Source organism: Danio rerio, chromosome 4 (assembly GCF_049306965.1).
Source record: "Danio rerio strain Tuebingen ecotype United States chromosome 4, GRCz12tu, whole genome shotgun sequence".
NCBI classification, from domain to species: Eukaryota; Metazoa; Chordata; class Actinopteri; order Cypriniformes; family Danionidae; genus Danio; species Danio rerio.
This window is the reverse complement of record NC_133179.1, coordinates 44,070,001-44,087,211: the sequence shown is the minus strand read 5'-3', so window position 1 is coordinate 44,087,211 and position 17,211 is coordinate 44,070,001. Positions and strand designations below refer to the sequence as shown.

The following is a 17,211-nucleotide window of genomic DNA, read 5'->3' as shown; positions in this document are numbered from 1 at the left end:
TAAAAAAGAGCTATTGAATTTCCAATAATTTGATTTTTGAATAGGTATACTAATATCAATGACCAAATAAAACAGGCCATGATCAGACAGCACAATAGGGCCAATTTGACAAGAACACACATTGTGTATACAGTCGGAAGGTATGAAAAAATAATCTAGTCTTGAATATGATTTATGGGGGTGAGAATAAAAAGTATAATCTCTGTCTTTAGGGTGCAGCTCCATCCAAATATCCACCAATCCGATGTCTTTACAAGTGTTACGTATTATATGTGATGATTTGCAGCTCGTTGAAATCTGAGGTGAGGATTTATCCAGATTTCCATCAAGTATGCAATTGAAATCCCCTTCTAAGAAGCCAATGTTTTTGCAGAGCTGATTGAACTTTAGAATCACCTGAGAAATAAAATTAGGGCAGTCCGCAATTGGGGCATATGTATTGCCTACAGTGACATGTTTTCCAAGAATTAGACCAGAAATTAACACAAATCTTCCTTCAGAATCATGTTCGACATGTTCAAGGATGAAAGGAATATTTTTATGAATAAGAATTGCGGTTCCCCTACTATTTGACGTGAATGAGGAAAAGTATATCTGGCCGACCCAAACTCTTTTTAGCTTCAAATGTTCCTTATCTGACGAGTGTGTTTCCTGTAATAATGCTATAGATACACATTCTTCTTGACAAATGTTAGAATTTTCTTTCTTTTAATTACATGGCCTATGCCTTTCACGTTCCATGTTACTAATTTAAGAGAATTAAGCATATTAAAAATGTCAACAGAAAGTCATATGAATGATAGTATGCATTAAAAGAAATGACAATTGTACCAGTACAAGATACCAAATGCGAACAAGAGAGTACCACAAGTAGAACACAAAATAACCCCGTAAAACCCACCCCCAAAGACCCCATCTCCAACTGATGAGGCACAGATAATATCAAAGTCACAAAACCAAATAAGAAACTTTGAAAAAATTATCAATAGCATAACTGAGACCACCAAGTTATCCCAGGTGAAAAAAGTGCACTAAAATACACTTTAAGTATACTTAGTACACTTTTCAGTAATGCACTATAAGTGCTCTATTTTCGCACACTAATTTTGTACTTAATGTACTAAAAGATAGTATTAAGTATATGTTAAGATAAACTTAATACCATCTAAGTGTACTCAACTGTGCTATTTTGGGACACCCTGAAATTGAACTAAAATGTGCTTTTAACATACTATATCTGTATTTTAAAAAATATATTTAGTTACAACTAGAAATACACTTGAACCCTAATTTTAAAAATTTAAATATATTTATGACTAATTTAAAGTATAATAGTAATATATTAAAAGAATATACAAATTGTAAAAAAAGTGTGCTAAATACTGTATTAAAAGTGCTCGATTTTCCCAAACTAATTTTGTATTTGATGTACTAAGAATTAGTATTAAGTTCATTTTAAAATAAACTTAAGTACATCTAAGTGTACTCAACTGTGCTATTATGAGACAAAATGAAGCTGATTTTAGTGCACTTTTTTTCACCTGGGTGTGCAGGCCATACAATAAGTCAGGAAAGGTGTCGTATTTTGCCAGAAAAGGCAAATAGGGTGATATTTCTGCAAAAAAAAAAAAAACTGCCAAAAATTGAAACAAGTTATTGTTACTGGGTCAGGTGGCATATTTGTTGTTGTGTTTTGCATTTACTTATATATTTATACATACTTTAAACTTTTAATTTAATGTTCAATTTTAAACATTCAACTTTTTGTTGAATAAAATTGTGTTTTTCTTGAGTCATCCTCATCCACCATCATTTTGTGGCTTTTGTGAGGTATCGGTTCACGCGTCGTTTTGGCACCGGTATCGTTTTAAAAGTATCGATTTGGTACCGGTATCAAAAAAAACCCAAACGATACCCAACCCTAATAGCGAGCAGGCCCGGGCAGAGACCGTCCAAAGGGCATGTGCAGGATACATTTTTTGAGGAGCGGGGGTGTGGGGGGTTGTTGTTGTTGCGCGCGTTCTTATAAGCTGTGTTGTCGCGCGCGTACTGTACAGCGGGGGTGGGGTTGAGCACGCGTACTCAAGAGCGGTGTTGTTGCGCGCCTACTGTAGGGCGGGACGGAGGGTGTGTCGCGTCGCGGGGGCACTTTTGATCATTTTGGAAGGGCACTTTCTATCAAAGACTAAAAAGGGCATGTGGACTGCACAGGTTGAGCCCTATGTGTGCACGTGCCTGATAGCGAGTATAGACTATTAACAAAGAGTTTGAAAACACCTTCAGAAATAGACAGATAATACATGTACATTCAAATTATGTGTTGCAAACAATGAGTAAAAGACAAACTACAACATTTTAACTAAATGTAATACTGTTGCTGGTTTTCTTGATTTTTCCTCTGGTTAAACATTATTCATTTGTTTGGGCTGTTTTTCTTCACTATGATCTTCAGTTATTTTGTTCAGTTAGTTACAGTTTTGCCTTTGGTACTGACTAATCTATTGTATAAACACACTCATTGAATATTAATGAACAGCATCCTATAGAAAATAGAAATAATAATAATAATAATATAACAGAGAGATCTGTATGAGGTTTACTCATTTATATAGAAATCTCTAATCTTATTTATAGGTTTAACATTTTTCAAAATATTCTTCAGAAACCTCTCAGATTTCATCTCAAATACCTTCTCTAAATCTTCCTTCAACACACTCGTGCTCAGCAAAACTGCACAGGTATCTTTAGCTCGTGGTTTGTGTTGACTTCAGAACACACATACAGTCTAAAGAATCTCATGAATATTCATGTCAGTGTCACTCAGTGGAGCCAATAATATTTCAGGATATACCTGTAGATCACACAGGTGTGTTTTATTGAAGTGAAGGAGTCAAAGAGCTCAGATTGTGTTCCTGCTGCACAAGACCGTCTGTACTTCTGCATGTGAGTTTAACATTTCTACATTACGCTGATTTGTGGAGATGATGAAGGGGTTTATATATGTGAGTGTGATTTAAATGTCTGATCCTGAAGATCAAATCCTCAAACACAGATTAAACACTGAGTCAAACACGCTCATTTAAACACTGTGTCTAAAAGCTTTATTTTTAATCCCTTTAAAGTGTTTGTTGTCTTCTATAGCAGACTGACTCAATAGTTACAACAAGTCAGCATTAAATATAACTCTAAACATTCAGAGTCATGAAATCAAAAGTAAAGTTAAAGCTGCTGAAAAACAAGCAGCTGACGATCCTTAAACAAAACTGCATTTAACCTTTAACCATCAGAGTAACTCATTAACTAACCAAATAGCCTCTTTAGTAGAGAGACATTTTAATACTCACTAAGTCAACAATTGGCTATCTTAAATCAAATGTGAAGTACCTGGGATGTCAGATCAAGGGTTAAACCAACTGCATTCATGTTAAGAACTATATATATATATATATATATATATATATATATATATATATGATTGTTTCCTGAAAGCTCTGCTAATGTCTGCAGTGGTGTTTTAGTTGCAGTATGGCAGAGGAGCAAGTAAAGGGCTCTCTCTCAGAGAAACACAGGTATTGACTCTGTTTTTTTTACATCTTCTTCAGTTTGACTCTTCAGTTTACAGCTTCAACAAATGTGTTTAGATCATTCTAGATTACAGGCAGCTTGATCTGGTGTCATATTTACCAGAGCTCAATATGAGTCATGTGTGCTGTTTCAAGAGTTCGCCCTTAGCTGATGATTAATTATGGAGCTTGTTTGGCATGCTGTCCCGGGAGAGAGCCCTGAACTCGTGAGATCCTTGAGCCCGGGGCTCCCTCCCGTTGCAGGATGTGAGGGGAGTCCGAGTTCAGGTAGGTCTTGAGAACTCCCCTGCTTAATAATGTTGGAAGTAGATTAATGCTATGAAGTGTCTATGCTGTCAATTTAGATTTGTCAATTTACTTATGTTACATGTTTTTAGTCTGTGGGAGGAAACCGGAGAGCCCGGTGAAAACTCACACAAACACGAGGAGAACATGCAAGCTCCACACAGAAATGCTGACCTGGCCAGGAAGTGTCCGAGCCTGTGACATTCTTGCTGTGCGGCCGTGGTGCTAACCACTAGGCCTCCATGCTGCCCTGAGAAGGAAATGGGAGGAGTAGGGGTGAAAGAGGGGATTCTTCAAAACATAGATGGCTGAAGTAAGATATTCTGGTTATTTATAGTGGTTAGGGATTTGTCTGATTGGTAAATCAGTGTTAGCTAATGTGGACAGGTGCTATTAATCATAAGCATATGCTCCTCTCAATTTTTTTTACAAATAAACTTTACTTTAAGAGTTCGCCCTTAGCTGATGATTGATTATGGAGCTGGTTTGGCATGCTGTCTGAAGGGATATGTTAAATGAGGGTGTATATGAGCTCAGGCAGAGTGTTACTGCTGCCGCAGTGGTGCGGAGGGGAAAGAAGCTCAGCGAGCTTCTCTGCTATTGCAGAGGTTCGGTGGAAGTCAATATTGGAAGGCAAGTATACTTCCGCAGAGGCGATTTAATAGCTGTGGTGATGCTGAGGGGTGTGTCGGTAGGTTTGGCTAAATGGAGATGTGTGTGGGCTCAGCAGAGCGTCACTGCTGTTGCAGAGGTGCGGTTGTATTCAGTATTGGAGCCTTATGAGTGCTCCAGCGGGAATGTTAAATGTTGTCAGTAGTGATATGTAGATATGAATGTGAATGAGGGCTCAGCTACAGCGTCACTGCAGTTGTGGTGGTGCTATGCATGAGTGTAGCTCAGCGGAGCGTCTCTGCTGCAGAGGTGCAATGGGTCAGTATGGAGGCAATGTGCAGTCCCGCAGAAGCATTTACTTCTGTATGAGTGCAGGGGAGTGTGACAATAATGGTATTTGTAAATGTAAGTGTATCTGACCTCGTTTAGAGCGCCATTGCTGCAGCAATTGAACTCTAAACAACCCCTAAGTGAGTCTGTGGTGAATGAGAGTGAATAGAAGTATGGGATAGTTCAAGTTAAGAGAGAAAAGTGTAGGGAAGAAAAAAAGGGGAGGATAATGAAGGAGCTCCTAGTTAATAGGAGGGGGAATAGGAGGAAAATAGCAGAGTCATACTTGTACCTAGAAATGCGTGTGGGTGGAGGTCAGCTGGAGAGGATCGGCTAGGCTTCCTTGAGGCAGTATTGCTCTCCTGTTATGTAAGAATGCTTAGAGGGTTTGGAATGGGTGTGTGTTTGTGTGTGTGTGTGTGTGTAAAGGGGAGGGGATAAAAACTGTATATAGAATGTGCTTTGCGAAATTTATCTGTTTTGCTTTACTCAGTAAGAAGATTAAATCGGATATGGTGGGGGGGGATTGTGAGATTGGAATTTGAGGTTAGTTCAGAACATCTCAAAACTAAAAAGGCTAGTGTGAACATGGCATTGGGGTGTGGGCTGTGAGAGTGGAAATGTATCCTTTGTGTAGAGTGTGAATGTATTTGGAATAGATGTGGAGTGTAATAGGTTGGATGAGGGTCAGCTTCTGGAGCCGGCAGTCATGATTTTAAAAATTGAGAAACAAAGAGAATCAGAAATTAAATCTTTACAACATAATACATGTACGGCAGACATGAAAAATTGCTTTAGCTGATATGCATGCGAGGCATCTTAATAAGGGCACAGGCGACTGTAAAATGGAAGAGCCTTTGTTAATGCATGGTCCGATAGCTTCGTTGACACTATGTGCAAGGATGGTAGGGGTGGGCATTCATCCCCCCACGGGATGGCAAATGGATGGAGAGCTGAGGATGTGAGGTGTGGCTTGTCTGGTGGTCCTGGAAGACTGGTACCTCTTGAAGACTGAGCAGGTGAAGTCATAGTGGAGTTTAAACTTCTATTCATAGCAGTCAAGCAAGAAATACATTTTCTTGCCATTTCATATCCTATCAATTGAACATTATAAGCTTATGGCACTTGTGTATGGACATATGAGTTACTCATATAATCTTCTTATAATTAAACAGCTATCAGATGATTTTTTTTTAAATAAATTAATTTAATTTGTATTTATTTATTTATTATTTATTTGTTTAATTATTTGTTCATTTATTTATATGTTATTTATTTATTTGTTAATAATTTATTTTAATATATCAACTGTATATTAGTAAAAACTGTGAATGGAATGTTAGTAAATGGCTTTACTTTAATCCATGAATAACATTGTGTTGGAATCTTAACTAAAGTAAAATCACGAGCGTATCTGGCCCAATTCTTCATAAAGACTTTGCGAAAGAGTAAAAAGACATGACAGGACCATCTCCAGTTTTATAGAGCTCATTGGAAGGTAACGCTTCTCTTTACAGCTATTGGCTTAAAGAAGTGTCAATCAAGCTGTCCAAACGATACAAAAAGCCATTTTGTTGATCAAATCACTAAGTTTATGACTTGCGATGCTGCTCTGCTGAACGTATTTCAGCAAACAGCTGTTAAATGTTATGGATCTGTGGACAGGCAGGAAGCTTTAGAGGTAAGTGTTGTTTAAGTTGTTTTTGAAATTGTTGGAGTTATAGTTGTTTTTGAAGTATTAGTAGTAGTAGTAGTAGTAGTAGTAATAGTTGTTGCTGTTGTGGATTAACTGCTGATTGTGATGCAGAGCGGTTTTCAAGACAAAGATGGTTGAAGTAAGATACTCTGGTTATTTATAGAGGTGAAGGAGTCATCTGATTGGTAAATCAGTTTTAGCTAATGTGGACCAGGTGCTATCAATCATAAGCACGTGCTCCTCTCGAAATTAGTTTATAAATAAACCACTTAAATTCAGTTATTTCACAACATACAAGAAACAACAGATTAATAAATCTGGATTGTTTCCTGTATTAAAATGGAAGCATTAGAAAATGCAAACAGGAAGATGGAAACAATTTTGTGCACCAAAATATGTCTTTACTCAAAAAATCATTGAAATGTATTTTAAAAGTGGGTCAAGATAGTCCAAACTTACATGGCCCACGTATAAATTTTTAACATCTGGCCCATGTCTTGCATGCTGCCTGAAAGACGGTGCCACCTCTGCCAAACCTGGCCAATGTTTGGCCCACATGCTGTAAACCAATGCTGGATGAATGCCTGCTCTACCAGCTTTATATCAAATCTGGGCAAGAATTCTTGCATAGAGGTAAAGTTGGTTTTATATTCGCACATTCGTTCATTTAGAAGTCTCTATATTGTTTACGATGTTACTTTAAATATTAGATCGGAATTAGCACGCAAGTGTGACTTGAAAACAACATTAACACTGTAGATTTAACTGTGAATAATGTTGTACTTTGATAGTCATTGGCTGCTAATATGATTTCGCTGTATAGAGCTTGCAAATAATACTTTTATGAAATTATATTATTATGGGAAAAGTCAGAATGTGCGAATATAAAACCAACTTTACCTCTTTAATTCTTGCTACCAGGGCACATTCTCAAGCTGCTGCAATGATCATCCAGTTCTTTTAAGAAGCAGCATAAACTGAGCTATAGGTGCCATGTGTGTCACTATAAAAACAACATGATTCAGATGATTCTGAGCATGTACAACTACATCTCAAGAGCTTTTATATTATATTAGTCTTCAGTTTTTTTTAGTGTTAACTTTTTTTGCAATAATTCTACAACACTGTCAGATAAATTTGTACTAATAAGGTACATTAGGTATCACTGTGCCTTTAAAGGTCCATGACAGGCCCTTATTTTGTACCCTGTATGAAATATAAGATCTAAACTAGAGGTTCGGAAAGGTCCCTTTCAGGGTACCATTACAGTGATGGGTATTTGTACTCGTATTATGTAGTATGCCAGGGTCTTTTAACAGTGGACATATGTGTGTGTTTCTCCACCGATCTTACCTGTCATCTGAAGTCTTCCAAAACTGGTTTTATTTTCTAAAATGGTTCTGTTTAACCAGTTGAACGTCTAAATAAACACTACTGTATGATGATACAGGAGATAGAGTTACAGAGCTTCTGCTCAAGACAGAATTAAAGTAGATAAACAAGAAACATCTACATTATTTCTGGTTAGTAAGAGCCACTTAAAAAAGTGGCAATCAATTTTCAATATTTAGCTTTCTGAAATGTGATTTTTTTTTTCTTACAGGGTAATTGCATTATTCAAATAAATAATAAATGCCTAGGTCCATATGTTAATTGTGAAACTAATGCAGATGTTGTTGCTCTTGTTGTTGTCTTGTTCTGTAGCTGTGAATGAGTGAAGCACCATGGCGAATGTTAAACAGCTGCTCGACAACTCACTGAATGAACTGGTAGAAGCTGAACTAAAGAAGTTTCAGCGATGCTTAGTAAATGACCATAGAGATATTTCAAAAGCTGAAATGGAGAATGCAGACAGGTTGGATACAGTGGATAAGATGGTGTCATGTTTTGGATCAGAAAGAGCTGTGAAGATCACCGTGGACACCCTGAGGAAAATAAAGCAGAATCAATTGGCTGAAGAGCTGGAGAATACACAGAAGCAAGGTATTGTTTAATTCCTTGTCAAAGTTTAGAAATGTGATCATTTGATTCCATGTTAAAACCCTGTCCTAGCAATGGTTTTTGAGTCAGATGTATTGTCATAACATTTATTACACAGCTTAAGATGTCTTAAATTCAGCATTGCTATGGACAACAGTGATGGTCAATCATGATGCTAATGCATGTAAATGGGTGCCTGAATTTCACATGATTAACATTTATATGTTTGTCTTCGTTCATCTAATTTTTTTTATGTGTAATTGTTCTTTTTTTTCATAAAGGAAAGCACAGGGCATAATCATGTTTTACTTTAATGTTTTTTCCTCTCTCTTGTACAGGTGCAGCTTCAGAGACCTGTAAATCCCCTCCTGTTGATTACACAAACACCAGCCGTGAACTAAAGGAGAACTTAAAGGAGGACTATAAGCAAATATTGATTGGTAATTCACAGACGGGTCACCAGAAGTACCTGGATGATATTTACACTGATCTATATGTGGTGGAGAACAAGACTGGCGGAAGAGAGAATGACCATGAGGTGATGCAGATAGAGTCAAAACACAATCAACAGACAGCCAAGGATAAACCACTCAAGTGTAACGACATATTTAAAGTTCAGCCTGACACAGGTCAACAAAACAGAAGAGTCCTGACACTGGGGATCGCAGGAGTGGGAAAGACTGTCTCTGTCAATAAATTCATCCTTGACTGGGCTGACGGAAAATACAATCAGGAAATAGTCTTCATATTTCCACTGCCGTTCCGTAGACTGAATCTAATTAAAGAAGAAAAGTACAGTCTAATAGGTCTGATTAACAAGTACTTCTTTAGTAGACCGGGAGGACTGAGCTCTCTTCCTGAAGAACAAGGTAAGGTCATGTTCATCTTTGATGGACTGGATGAATATCGCTTTGAATTGAACTTTGAAGAGGATGATGGATTTACTGATGTTGATAAGGAAATGACAGTGAATAAGATAGTTACAAATCTCCTAAAGAGAAAACTACTTCGCTCTTCCCTAATCTGGATCACATCCAGACCCGCAGCAGCCAGTCTGATACCCCAAACCTACATTGATCAGGTGACTGAGGTGCAAGGATTCAGTGATGAGCAAAAGGAGCAGTATTTCATCAAAAACAGCAGTCCTGAGGTTGCTGGAAACATCTTTGACCACATCAAGAAATCCAGGAGTCTGTACATCATGTGCCACATCCCCGTCTTCTGCTGGATCTCTCTCACTGTTCTTCAGCCTCTGCTGGGTCAAGAGAGCAATGAAAAAACACCCACAACTCTCACAGGGATGTATACCAGCTTCTTACTGTCTCAAAAGCAACAGATGAAAGAAAAATACAGCAGCGATTCTGAACCTGAAGCCAAGGCCTGGTCTTTTGTAGACATTGTTCTGAAGCTTGGGAAACTGGCCTTTAAACAGCTGCAGGAAGGACAACTGATTTTCTACAAAATAGATCTGGAGAAGTGTGGCCTAGATGTCAAGGAAGGGTCTGTGTTCTCTGGATTATGTACTCGAATGTTTCAGGAGGAAAACCCCATTTCAGGGGAACAGGTGTACAGTTTTGTTCATCTCAGCGTTCAGGAGTTCATCGCTGCTCTCTATGTGTTTTTCACTTACAACGACAAGAAAGAAAATCCATTTCTTGATTCCAGGAAAAAGGAGCTGACATGGAAACTCTCTACAAAGACCCTGTTTAAACTTCACAAGGATGCAGTCGAGAAGACTTTACAAAGCAAGAACGGACACCTGGACCTTTTCCTCCGGTTCCTGCTAGGTCTTTCACTAGAGTCTAATCAGAGTGGCCTGAAGGAGCTCCTCCCAGGACTGAAGCGCAAAACTGAGAACATCAAAGACACGACTGACTATATCAAAAAGAGAATAAAGAAGGAGAAATCAGCAGAGAGAACCATCAACCTCTTCCACTGTCTAAATGAACTGAAGGATGACTTTGTGGAGGAACTCCAGAAGAGTCTGAGCTCTGGAAATCTTACAGCACAGCATCTGTCCTCTGCTCAGTGGTCGGGTCTGGTGTTTGTGCTCCTGATGTCAGAAGAGACTCAAGAGAAGTTTGAACTGCAGAAATACAGAAGATCTGATGAAGCACTGATGAGACTGATACCAGTGGTCAAAAACACCACAAGAGCACTGTAAGAGTTTTCTGTATACAGTTATGGCCATTTCACACATCGATTTGCAACACATCTGCAACCCATAAGTCATATGCATGCAGTGCAGAAACAGCACAGACTATTTGTGCTTTCACATCAAACATGTATTACTGATCTCCTGCTGTATACAATATCTGTTCTCCTTATGTTTACTCCATTTTTAGACATTCTTTTCAATACTTTGATAATTTTACACAATACAATAATATAATCTCACCTTTCTTTAACGCATATAGATATAGATGGTGTGCATTTCAAAACTGATAGCTCTAATATGTTAACATGAGTTTGGAAAATATAGAAAGTTTTTAATAATGACAACTAATAATTATCAAACAAAAATGTGAATTATTAAGTAAAGATTTCTTTAATGTTTATTTAACAGCCTGGGATTCTCCCTTAAATTCAGTGTTTACAGAGTCATAGTGAATTTACCTTTGCTTAAACTAAAAGACAACATTCAAGTGTTTTTGTCTCTGCTCTGGATTAATAGGTAAATGCAAAATCATTATTTCTGTTTTTCCTCACAGGCTACAGAGCTGTAATCTCACAGTTCAGTGCTGTGAGAGTTTGTCTTCAGCTCTACAATCCTCAAACTGTGTGCTGAGAGAGCTGGACCTGAGTAACAATGACCTGCAGGATTCAGGAGTGAAGCTTCTCTCTGATGGACTGAAGAGTCCAAACTGTAAACTGGAGACACTGAGGTCTGAGTTCAAACACCTGACTGATTGATTGATTGACTGATTGATTATAATTATTATTTACATGAAGTGAATGACAAAAAATACACTGTAAATTTGATTTATGTTCTTATTTCTCAGACTGGTCATGTGTAATCTCACTGTTCAGAGTTGTGAGAGTTTGTCTTCAGCTCTACAATCCTCAAACTGTGTGCTGAGAGAGCTGGACCTGAGTAACAATGACCTGCAGGATTCAGGAGTGAAGCTTCTCTCTGATGGACTGAAGAGTCAACACTGTAAACTGGAGACACTGAGGTAAATGATTCTCCACTCAACAATAACTACAAAATGATTTCATAATAGCCCATATTATTTTATATTAGGGCTTTTTGTGTTTTTATTTTGCTGAGTGGAGGAGCAGCAGGTAATCTTAGGGTTTATTCACTCAGAATGCAGAACTGAATATAGTGCAGCAGAAAGCCCAGTGGTGTCCAGACACGGCCTCTGAGCTCCTGTAAATAGAAATGTTGAACACTTGCTCTGAGTTCTTCCTGCTCTTCTGCTTTGGAGCTGACAAAGATGACTGGTGCTGTGTGTAGAGGTTCTTTAACTTGACACAGAGTCTAAATATTGCTGCGCTCAAGTGTGCAGTGCTTCAACAGACGTGAGGCGTAAGACTAATCACAATCATAATGGTAATGAGCTAAATGAGCTCTCCTCATGTTGTCAGGTATATTAAATGTCGCCGTGTAGCTCATTAGTTTTAAGAAGACAAAGACAAAAGTACAAATGAAAGAACACATGGAGCAAATCATGTCATCTAACATCTCCTGATCACTCCAGTTCACAAACTTTCCATCTTTGAATATGTATTTTCTCTCACTGACTGCCTCTTACATGATGCACACTTCCCATAACTGACATGTCATGTGCTTCGTTGATCAGCTTCTAATTGGCTGTTTCTGTTGCCATGTGTCCAGCAGCAACAAGCACACATTGCTCTGTCACACACTGAACACACTTACAGTAGCAGCACAATTAAGAGATGCAACGATTATAGATTTTGATTTTTAGGATTATAGTCTGAGAAATAATCATGGTTTCATGGTTATCAAGATTAATTAGCAATCATTAATTTCAGAGCACTACTAGTTTAGAAAATCACATGAAAACTACACATTTTAGTGTTGAAACTAGTTGTTTTTCAATAGAAAGCTTATAAAGAACGTATTTGCCAAATTTGTGCAAGTTTTGCAGAAAACGCTTATTAGATATATAGGCATAGATATCAACGCACACACGCATTCATTCATTTACTAAAATTTAAACCAAGCCGAGTGTTTTGACCATCTGCAAGTCTCTTAGTCATTGGTAATAACAAGTAATACAACAAGTAATAATTTTACACTGAAAATAAACGACAGAACAATAAATAATAAAAATAGAAATAAACAAAAACAGTATTTGTCCAATGCAGGGCTTGAAATTAACTTTTTTACATGGCAGCACCAGTGCTCCCAACTTCAAAAATGTAGGAGCACCAGAATAAATGCAGGAGCGCCAGAATAAATGCAGTAGTGCCAGAATAAACGCAGTAGTGCCAGAATAAATGTAGGAGCGCCAGAATAAATGTAGGAGCGCCAGAATAAATGCAGTAGTGCCAGAATAAATGCAGGAGCGCCAGAATAAACGCAGTAGTGCCAGAATAAATGTAGGAGCGCCAGAATAAATGCAGGAGCGCCAGAATAAACGCAGTAGTGCCAGAATAAATGTAGGAGCGCCAGAATAAATGTAGGAGCGCCAGAATAAATGCAGTAGTGCCAGAATAAATGCAGGAGCGCCAGAATAAATGCAGGAGCGCCAGAATAAATGCAGTAGTGCCAGAATAAATGTAGGAGCGCCAGAATAAATGCAGGAGCGCCAGAATAAATGCAGGAGCGCCAGAATAAATGCAGGAGCGCCAGAATAAATGCAGGAGAGCCAGAATAAATGTAGGAGCGCCAGAATAAATGCAGGAGCGCCAGAATACACGTAGGAGCTCCAGAATAAATGCAGGAGCGCCAGAATAAATGCAGGAGCGCCAGAATAAATGCAGGAGCGCCAGAATAAATGTAGGAGCGCCAGAATAAATGTAGGAGCGCCAGAATAAATGTAGGAGCGCCAGAATAAATGCAGTAGTGCCAGAATAAATGCAGGAGCGCCAGAATAAATGCAGGAGCGCCAGAATAAACGCAGTAGTGCCAGAATAAATGTAGGAGCGCCAGAATAAATGCAGGAGCGCCAGAATAAATGCAGGAGCGCCAGAATAAATGCAGGAGCGCCAGAATAAATGCAGGAGAGCCAGAATAAATGTAGGAGCGCCAGAATAAATGCAGGAGAGCCAGAATAAATGCAGGAGCGCCAGAATAAATGCAGGAGCGCCAGAATAAATGTAGTAGTGCCAGAATAAATGTAGGAGCGCCAGAATAAATGTAGGAGAGCCTGAATAAATGCAGGAGCGCCAGAATAAATGCAGGAGCGCCAGAATAAATGCAGGAGCGCCAGAATAAATGTAGTAGTGCCAGAATAAATGTAGGAGCGCCAGAATAAATGTAGGAGCGCCAGAATAAATGCAGGAGCGCCAGAATACACGTAGGAGCGCTAGAATAAATGCAGTAGTGCCAGAATAAATGCAGGAGCGCCAGAATAAATGCAGGAGCGCCAGAATAAATGTAGGAGTGGCAGAATAAATGCAGGAGCGGCAGAATACACGTAGGAGCTCCAGAATAAATGCAGGAGCTCCAGAATAAATGCAGGAGCACCAGAATAAATGTAGGAGCGCCAGAATAAATGCAGGAGCGCCAGAATAAATGTACGAGCGCCAGAATAAATGTAGGAGCGCCAGAATAAATGCAGGAGCGCCAGAATACACGTAGGAGCTCCAGAATAAATGCAGGAGCGCCAGAATAAATGCAGGAGCGCCAGAATAAATGCAGGAGCGCCAGAATAAATGTAGGAGCGCCAGAATAAATGTAGGAGCGCCAGAATAAATGCAGGAGCGCCAGAATACACGTAGGAGCACCAGAATAAATGTAGGAGCGCCAGAATAAATGTAGGAGCGCCAGAATAAATGTAGGAGCGCCAGAAGAAACGTAGGAGCGCCAGAAGAAACGTAGGAGCCCCAGAAGCAACGTAGGAGCGCCAGAATAAACGTAGGAGCGCCAGAATAAATGTAGGAGCGCCAGAATAAATGTAGGAGCGCCAGAATAAATGCAGGAGCGCCAGAATAAATGCAGGAGCGCCAGAATAAATGTAGGAGCGCCAGAATAAATGTAGGAGCGCCAGAGTAAATGTAGGAGCTCCAGAAAAAATGCAGGAGCGCCAGAATAAATGCAGGAGCGCCAGAATAAATGCAGGAGCGCCAGAATAAACGCAGGAGCGCCAGAATAAAAATAGGAGCGCCAGAATAAATGTAGGAGCGCCAGAATAAATGCAGGAGAGCCAGAATAAATGTAGGAGCGCCAGAATAAATGCAGGAGAGCCAGAATAAATGCAGGAGCGCCAGAATAAATGCAGTAGTGCCTGAATAAATGCAGGAGCGCAAGAATAAATGCAGGAGCGCCAGAATAAATGCAGGAGCGCCAGAATAAATGTAGTAGTGCCAGAATAAATGTAGGAGCGCCAGAATAAATGTAGGAGCGCCAGAATAAATGCAGGAGCGCCAGAATACACGTAGGAGCGCTAGAATAAATGCAGTAGTGCCAGAATAAATGCAGGAGCGCCAGAATAAATGCAGGAGCGCCAGAATAAATGTAGGAGTGGCAGAATAAATGCAGGAGCGGCAGAATACACGTAGGAGCTCCAGAATAAATGCAGGAGCTCCAGAATAAATGCAGGAGCACCAGAATAAATGTAGGAGCGCCAGAATAAATGCAGGAGCGCCAGAATAAATGTACGAGCGCCAGAATAAATGTAGGAGCGCCAGAATAAATGCAGGAGCGCCAGAATACACGTAGGAGCTCCAGAATAAATGCAGGAGCGCCAGAATAAATGCAGGAGCGCCAGAATAAATGCAGGAGCGCCAGAATAAATGTAGGAGCGCCAGAATAAATGTAGGAGCGCCAGAATAAATGCAGGAGCGCCAGAATACACGTAGGAGCACCAGAATAAATGTAGGAGCGCCAGAATAAATGTAGGAGCGCCAGAATAAATGTAGGAGCGCCAGAAGAAACGTAGGAGCGCCAGAAGAAACGTAGGAGCCCCAGAAGCAACGTAGGAGCGCCAGAATAAACGTAGGAGCGCCAGAATAAATGTAGGAGCGCCAGAATAAATGTAGGAGCGCCAGAATAAATGCAGGAGCGCCAGAATAAATGTAGGAGCGCCAGAATAAATGTAGGAGCGCCAGAGTAAATGTAGGAGCTCCAGAAAAAATGCAGGAGCGCCAGAATAAATGCAGGAGCGCCAGAATAAATGCAGGAGCGCCAGAATAAACGCAGGAGCGCCAGAATAAACGTAGGAGCGCCAGAATAAATGTAGGAGCGCCAGAATAAATGCAGGAGCTCCAGACTAAATGCAGGAGCGCCAGAATAAATGTAGGAGCGCCAGAATAAATGTAGGAGCGCCAGAATAAATGTAGGAGTGCCATAATAAATGTAGGAGCGCCAAAATAAATGTAGGAGCGCCAGAATAAATGTAGGAGCGCCAGAATAAATGTAGGAGTGCTCGAATAAACGTAGGAGTGCCAGAATAAATGCAGGAGTGCCAGAATAAACGCAGGAGCGCCAGAATAAATGTAGGAGCGCCAGAATAAATGTAGGAGCGCCAGAATAAATGTAGGAGCGCCAGAATAAATGTAGAAGCACCACTGTGAATAAGGTTAGATAAGGTAAGGTTAGATAAGGTGCACATAAGGTTATGCAATACAGTCATTACTTTACTATGCACAGTGTGTTTTGCAGTAAACGACTCTATAAACCTGGCGTTCATTAGTACATACATTAGTTATAGTACAGTGAACCATGTACACTGTGTCTAATTACTTTTAGAGAGTCATGAAGTTGGAGGTCAATCAAGTCCCACATGAAATGATCTATGTTGACGAGGCTGGCTTCAACTTGGCGAAAAGGCGTCGACGTAAGAGAAACATAATAGGTCAAAGGGCCACCGTTACCATGCCGGGCCAGAGAAGAAGTTGGGCAAATGCAGAAGACCAGGCAGAATAGAAAATTATTTACTTTGTGTTTTGAACAATTATGTCATTTTGGAACATGTTTGCAGTGTTTTGTAGACATGGTTTTGTGTGTTTGTTTATTATTGTATTTTGAAAAGTAGTTTAGAGGTTTAGTTTACAATGTGTGATATTGAGCATGAAATTAACTGTTTTGTCAATTGTGTGTTTTAGATGTGTTGGTGCGTTAAGAGTTTAGCAAACTTGTTAAATGTATTGAAAAAACTGTCATAGCCATTGTAAAAAAAACTGTAAGAGAGTTGGTTTGTGTTTGTCTGAGCTCATTTTGTTAAATCCACAACAGAATCACAATATAAATGATGAGATCAGCTCATTTTCTGTTGTGTATTATACATGACTTTAAGATGATTTTCTGAGATAAAGTGTGTCTTCTTCCTCCTTACAGCAGACTTTACAGCTTGATGTGGTGTATTATGAACAATGTCTTTGCTCTGTACACTTCTACAGATGATGTCGAGTCCTTGTTGAGTGTGTGTGTGTGTGAGTGTGTTTGCTGTTGCGAGGGCTCAATAAGGAAAGCTAATCAGGATGTGTGTGTTCATCACTGCTGTTGACATGAGCAGAAACAGCAGTCAGCTTCTTCACAACACAAAGAGATGTGTGATTGTCCAACTGTGTGATGTGGACTATTGCTGT

At 39.5% G+C, this 17,211-nt stretch overlaps 3 protein-coding genes across 3 annotated transcripts in view; 1 reads left to right on the top strand and 2 right to left on the bottom strand.

The window, feature by feature from the left end:
- LOC141381669 (BEN domain-containing protein 5-like) overlaps nucleotides 1–17,211 on the bottom strand; it is a 495,902-nt gene that overhangs the window by 384,291 nt on the left and 94,400 nt on the right. The gene's annotated exons all lie outside the window — the stretch shown is intronic.
- The window catches only part of LOC137490953 (uncharacterized), a 245,143-nt gene that overhangs the window by 182,284 nt on the left and 45,648 nt on the right, over nucleotides 1–17,211 (bottom strand). The gene's annotated exons all lie outside the window — the stretch shown is intronic.
- Nucleotides 6,185–17,211, top strand: part of si:ch211-271g18.1 — a 16,619-nt gene continuing 5,592 nt past the window's right edge. The window contains exons 1-5 of the mRNA XM_073947412.1: nucleotides 6,185–6,492; nucleotides 8,212–8,490; nucleotides 8,826–10,647; nucleotides 11,199–11,372; nucleotides 11,490–11,663. Coding sequence (XP_073803513.1) covers nucleotides 8,232–8,490; nucleotides 8,826–10,647; nucleotides 11,199–11,372; nucleotides 11,490–11,663 — 2,429 coding nt within the window. The 5' untranslated portion in view covers nucleotides 6,185–6,492; nucleotides 8,212–8,231. The remainder of the gene's footprint in view (nucleotides 6,493–8,211; nucleotides 8,491–8,825; nucleotides 10,648–11,198; nucleotides 11,373–11,489; nucleotides 11,664–17,211) is intronic.